Raw genomic sequence first — 6,559 nt, 5'->3', positions numbered from 1 at the left:
TTCCCCAATTTGATCCATATTCCTTTGTTTTTCTATGCCATTAAGTGTAAGGAATATTCCCAATCTGAAAAAAAATCTGTGAACTGAGCCTATGAATATGTTGCATTGGAAAAGGCTGCTGCATACCCTTCTTATAAGAGAACAATGTCAAAATGTGTTCTGATACACACCATTTCTATATCAGCTGTGGTTGTCATGTGACTTACTAATTTGCATATTAAAAATTGCTTTAATATAATGTATTCAAAACTGTATAAAGGTGAGCCTTACAAACTTTGTCAAGAGATCATAAAATCAGTTCAGTGTTCAGAAAATTTAATGTTCAAGTAGATGATTTAGAAAAATTAGTAGTCTTTAAGTTAGTTAATTGTATGTAAATTACTTTGGGGGGTAGCTTTTTAATTAGATTAGACTTGATATGAAGTTAATATATAAAGTGAAAGTTTTATGTTGTTTCTCCAAGATGAGTAACTAAACATTTAGGTAAAAGTGTCCCTCACCTGTGATTTTGATGCTGCTTTATTATAATTTCAAAGCATAGTGAATGCTGTTAAAATTATTCTGGTATTATATTTCATATGTGAAGGCATCTGATTCTAAATAACTATCATTTAGTAAAAAAATATTGTAACTGCAAAGCTTAAAATTGTTAATTACTGTGAATTTCTTTCATGGAGGATTGACATATTAAAAATTTCTAATGTTAGTTTTTTTTTTGTTTTTTTTTTACCTAGATGTTGGCTGGGGTTTTATATACAATGCAAAATTGACTTGTATAGCATTAAAGAAATTCTCATAAGGGCCACCTCAACATGTGGGTGCCAAAAAAAAATACACAGAAAACCTGTCTGTCCAACTTGAGACTGTACAGTCATATCATTAAAATACAGTAAAGTGGTTATTTTCAAATTTTAATTTGGCCCACTAGAGGTTGCTTTAGGTAATAAAATTCAGTGAGTTTTCAATGTAAAAAACCCTAGAAATTACTTTAGCCTGTAAGCAAATTTCTTAGCACAATAACACCAAGGCAATATTTGGTTCAAGGGATCAAAACCTGTTACCAAACTTCCTTGCCCTTTCACCTTTGAGAGCATTATAATGTGGTCAACCCACTTTTTATTGGCAGAGAATTGTTGGTGGATGGTGTTGGCGAGTTGCCTTTCTAGGGCCTGGCGTGATTTACTGGTTAGGTCACTCAATTCACGAATCAACAGATAATAGGATTAAAACCTGTTACTGAACTTGCTCATCCTTTCAGCTGTGAGGTCATTATAAAATGATGGTCAATCCCATCATTTTTTGATAGAGTGTAGCCTAAGAACTGGTGTTAACTATCTGCAATCCCTCTAGTCTATCACTTCAAAATTGGGGATGACTATCAAAGATAGCCTTTAAGTGGCATTGCATAAAATTAAAAAACAAACTATAATATTCAAAAACATTTTCAATTATAAATTTTGTCTTTAATCAAGAACACCAACAAATAAGGGACAGTAATTTTCAACTTAAATGTCACTTTATTTGCAAGTGAGCTAAATGGACATATCAAAGACCTATAGAGTCCAGATTAGCCATCTTTAATTTTGAACTACATACCAAAGGAAGAGTGACCAGTCAGGAGCACTTGCTACTACAAAGGCTTTATTTAATTCTTTGGACCAAATGCCAGGATTGAGTCATTTTTTGTTAAGCATGTTCAGCAGTACCAGGTCTAAAGTCATCTACCTTAACATCACAAATAGAACTTGCTGGTCCACAACTTGAAAGCTGTTACATATAAATGCACAAAACTATCAAAAATTTTGCATAAAGTGTATGTGTATGTTACATAAATCAGTTCTCTTCAGGTTTATTACTATTTTTTTTTTATGTATGAGCAAAACGAAAATTTTATTATTTCATGGCCAATGTCTCTAAATATTTGGATATATCTCACTGTAATAAGGAAAGATTTGGGCACTGTTGATAAACTTTAGCTTTTGAAACAAACTCTCTTAGTATTTCTTGTATACAGGTATACCAGGTTTTTGAATTATTTTTACTGTTTTTTTTTAATGAATTATTAGTAAAACATTCAGTACCACTGAATAGAATATCAACATAAAACATTTAGAAAATTACAAAATTTACTATATGGTGAACATTGGTTTATAGGGGTAACTAATGCAGTTTATTTGTTTCATACGTTTTTTTCCATCGGCATATAATATCTGTAAGAGTTGTTTGAAATAGTGTACTGAAACAATTTTAGAAATTTAAATAATTTAGTTGATATAATATACTCTAGGGTTTTTTGGTTGTGATCAGGCAAAATTTAAACTTAATCCCATGTTTAGCTCATTAAGTGAAGCATAACAGGTGATTCATTTACTTGTTACATGTAATTTTAAGTGGAGTAGTGAATTAAAAATAATTATTTGATTAACTGTTAAGTGAGCTTCAATATTAAACTCCCAATTGGTTTGTTTTTATTACTTGCATGATATTGTGTATTTTAATGCATATAATAACTATGTAAGGAAGATGAACCAAATTTCTGAATGAAGCTGTCTCCTATGATACCCAAAAATGGCACTATACTCACATTTTCATCCATTCTCAGTAATGTTTTAACATACTTTGTACAATAAGAGAAGTTTTGTTTGTTGTGTATTTTGTGCAAACTTACACTAAAGTTATATGCAATAGTCTTCTCTAATTCTGAAGTGATACACTAGAGGGAAGTCAACTAATCAACACAACCCACTGTCAATTCTTAGGTTACTCTTGTCAAACTGAATAGTGGAATTTGACCTCCACTTTTGTAATGCAAAAACACCCCACAGTGGGGAACCTCAGCTCCACAGTCTGGCACACTAACCACTGGGCCACACCCAGGCCATAAGAAAAGTGATACGAAATATTTACAGTTACCCTTATAAGAAAATACATAGAATTACAGCAGTTGATATCCAACAGTATCTATAATCTGTATATTTCTAATACTACAACTGTGCAATCAGCAACAAATAATATGAACAAAACATAATCTATATTACACATAGAGAAAAGCAATACATGTATTGCTAGATTACAAAAGATACCACAACAGCAATTTATGAAGACTTAAACAAAAAAATCACATTTTATTATCTCTCTGTACTAAGTTAGTAAAATTACATAAAACTTCAACACAACCATCAAATGCTATATTGTTCATTGTAACTGTTACTCTCTTTTTTGTCTTATTTTTCAAAAGTATAACATATGCATTAACAATTAACAAAATGCATTTCAGTAGTACCAAATTATTTAACTTTGGAAATGCTCAACTGTATTTAAAATAATTCCAGCAGCAACTTCTTCTTGATGCTTGTAATTACTGGATGTTAGGTTTGGTACGATAAATATTTGGCACTAAAAATCAAGTAGCTGTTTGTGTAATTAAATCTCTTAACATAAAACTAGTTATTTTTCTTATCATTATTTTATGTAGCTTGATTGACTTTTAAGGTGGAAGTTTTAATCTATTAGATTAGCATCTTTGGCCATAGAATAAAACAGTGATTCTGGGTTTGAGAGTAGTTCTGTGGGATTTCCATTTTCCTTGATCACACCTTCATCCATCACTATCACCCTGGAGCAAGAAACATTTCAACAAATTTAGCAATGACAATTTTGTTTACGTTGTTTGAAAACTAATTTAACTTCTTGAACAGTTTGATAGTGTTACCACATACCTCAGTTTTACAAGTTAGTGGTCAACCATTAATGATGATCCCAATATAAGTTATTTTATGAGAACCTATCAATTAAAAACATTATAAAATACTCTCTTTCACATTGAAAAAGTATAAGTGTGAATTAATTAGTAACCACAATAACAGTAACACAGCTAAATTTACACTTAATTGTGTACTGGATATTTAATACAGTTAATTGTTTACACTATTTGTGAATGATTAAGATTTTTTTATTGAACTTAATGTGTTTTGTTTTCTTTAGAACCTGTAATTTTTGAATGGCCCCTATTCTGAATGATGGCTTAAAAGTGAAAGGAATTTCCATGAATATATATCATGCTTAAAAAATTTTATTAATACAATTTTTTATTTTCAGAGTAGCAAGACAGTGTGATTATTTATTTTTTAAAAAGTTTAAGAGTATAATAATCTACAATTAGTGATGCATTATGGATATTTTTTAAAGTAGAATTATTTTAATTTAGGTCTCTTCAATTTTTTGAAAAAAAAGAAAATAAAACGTTGATTATGATGTGTGATTTAAGATTTTATACTCATTTAAATACCTTCTCTTGGTAGCTCTTGGGAAATAACCTTCATATTTGACAGAACTTTTATTTTTGGTTTCTCATCAAACTTATCACTGTGATGATCAAAAACACTTGACAACTAAGCTTATAAGAACCATTTTTGAAATGGCATTACAGTAAAATGTGGAAAAAAATAATTCAAGAATCATAACTTAGTTAATTAGGTAAATCTACACTTCGCATTCAAATTATTGGTAAAGTTTCATCTAAATTTAAATTTAGATTTTTAAATTCCTCTGCAATAAGTTGTTCTTTCAGGGATTTTACAAAAAAATAAGTCATATTTTTTTTATTTAACAAGTCATTGATGGTGATTCCATTTATACCTCAAATAATCATCTAATTTCTATCAGCAACAGCATTTGGAAAGAAAAATTTTTATTTACAACACACCGATCAATGTTTGAAGTGGTAACAAACAACACACTACTTAGACATAGTTGATGGTTCAGTAAAAGTATTTATCCCCACTCATCAACATTGATTTTCAACAGTTTTTGAGATTTAATGAATCTTTAATAAAGTGCTCACATCTTTGCATATTTTAGTATGGAGAAATAATAACCTTCCAAGAGAAGGTAGTAAAGCACCTTTAGTACCATAAATAAAACTTCTCAATCAAGAGCAGTAAAACTGTCTTGTTCTAACTTGTGTCATTCTGATGTACAAAATAAATATCTGTATATTTAGGTTATGGAAAGTCCAACTCATGGAACATCAAACTCATTCACACTAAAAAAGGTACAAAGAATTTGTGTTTTTTTAGTAATCATTAGAGGTTTTGTCATTTACCTGTCATAATCCATTATGGTATTTATCCGATGAGCGATGGTGATGATGGTACACTGGCTAAATTCTTTCCTAATCGTGTTCTGGATTAAGCAATCAGTGTCAAGATCCACAGCTGCTGTTGCTTCATCCAACACTAGTACTTTGGTTTTCCTGAGAAGAGCTCGAGCAAGGCAAACCAGCTGTTTCTGTCCAACACTAACAAAATAACAACAAAAACTATTCCAGTAATCTATCAATAGATAAACTACATTATATTAGAGGCAAACATTTTAATCTATTATTTTACAGCTTGTTTGTGCTTATAATGAATTATTGTTAGCTTCTGATCAAAGCTATAAATAAATTGTACATTGACCCTTAGAAAACTGGCTGAATAGAAATAGACTAACTTTATGGCACTTCATCGAAATTGCCTTTAAATTAAACTGTATACTTGTACAAGACTTGAGATATATTCCCTAAAATATAGTGTAACTACTATAAAAAAATATTTTTGTTATCTTTATTCTTAGGTGATGGAAATACAATATGTACAATGTTATGTGCAATATGCATTAATTATTATACATTCTGGCCAATAGTTTTTTAGTTACCTTGGCACCTACTCTTAAATTTGTGAGAGAAAGGAATTATTTGGTGTACGTTTTAGGTTTAGAAATCAGAAGAATTTAAAAAACAAAAAAATGACAGCACATACAAACATAGTGGAAATCATAAAACAAAACTACTATTACAAGTGCATATTTTAAAAGTCTTCAAATATATACACCACCTATAAAGGTACTAATTCAAAGCAACGATATACTTTACGGACATACATCTTCAAGATACTAAAAAGAACATCTTGTAATAGAGAGCAGCACTGGTGTTCAAGTATTTGTTTGTTCTTTTGTTTTAGATCAAAGCCACATTATGTTATCTACTGTGTCCACCATGGGAAATCGAACCCCGTATTTTAGGGTTGTAAGTCTGTAAACTTACCACTGTCCCACCGTGAGATGGTATTCAAGTAAAAATATAGAAAATTGTTGTATCTGAAATAAGTGATATAATAGTAAAACAAAGCATTGAAAAGTACAAAATAAATCAGTAAAACCAACATCCCTTTATAAAATTACTCAGCAAGTTTTTCTTTCATATTGTTACGTTTCCGTTTGTTAATTAATTTTCTGTAACTTCTTTCCGACTAAACTTTAGCGACACAAGTCCTTACTTAATAAAACTGGTTTATTCTTTCCAAATATAGCTTTATGATACACTTAATTTCAACAATCACACTAAAACAAATGCTATAACAATGAACGTGCTCAACTTCAATAATACTCTCTGACTGCAGATCAATTACTCACTGTCTACACACACACTATCCCGTCACGTTGTGACAATCTTATATATACCAGACTACTCTATATCTAGTAAATGCTAGGGCATTCACGAAGAAACAAGATATTTCTA

The 6,559-nt window shown here is 30.2% G+C and overlaps 1 protein-coding gene across 1 annotated transcript in view; it reads right to left on the bottom strand.

The window, feature by feature from the left end:
• Positions 1 to 3,271: 3,271 nt before the first annotated feature.
• Positions 3,272 to 6,559, bottom strand: part of LOC106473117 (multidrug resistance-associated protein 1-like) — a 48,962-nt gene continuing 45,674 nt past the window's right edge. The window contains exons 25-26 of the mRNA XM_022401613.1: positions 5,105 to 5,299; positions 3,272 to 3,616 (exon numbers count right to left, since the gene is read on the bottom strand). Coding sequence (XP_022257321.1) covers positions 3,502 to 3,616; positions 5,105 to 5,299 — 310 coding nt within the window. The 3' untranslated portion in view covers positions 3,272 to 3,501. The remainder of the gene's footprint in view (positions 3,617 to 5,104; positions 5,300 to 6,559) is intronic.

The sequence above is a fragment of the Limulus polyphemus genome, unplaced genomic scaffold (genome assembly GCF_000517525.1).
Source record: "Limulus polyphemus unplaced genomic scaffold, Limulus_polyphemus-2.1.2 Scaffold5899, whole genome shotgun sequence".
Lineage (NCBI taxonomy): Eukaryota > Metazoa > Arthropoda > Merostomata > Xiphosura > Limulidae > Limulus > Limulus polyphemus.
This window is presented reverse-complemented; position numbering and strand designations above follow the sequence as displayed.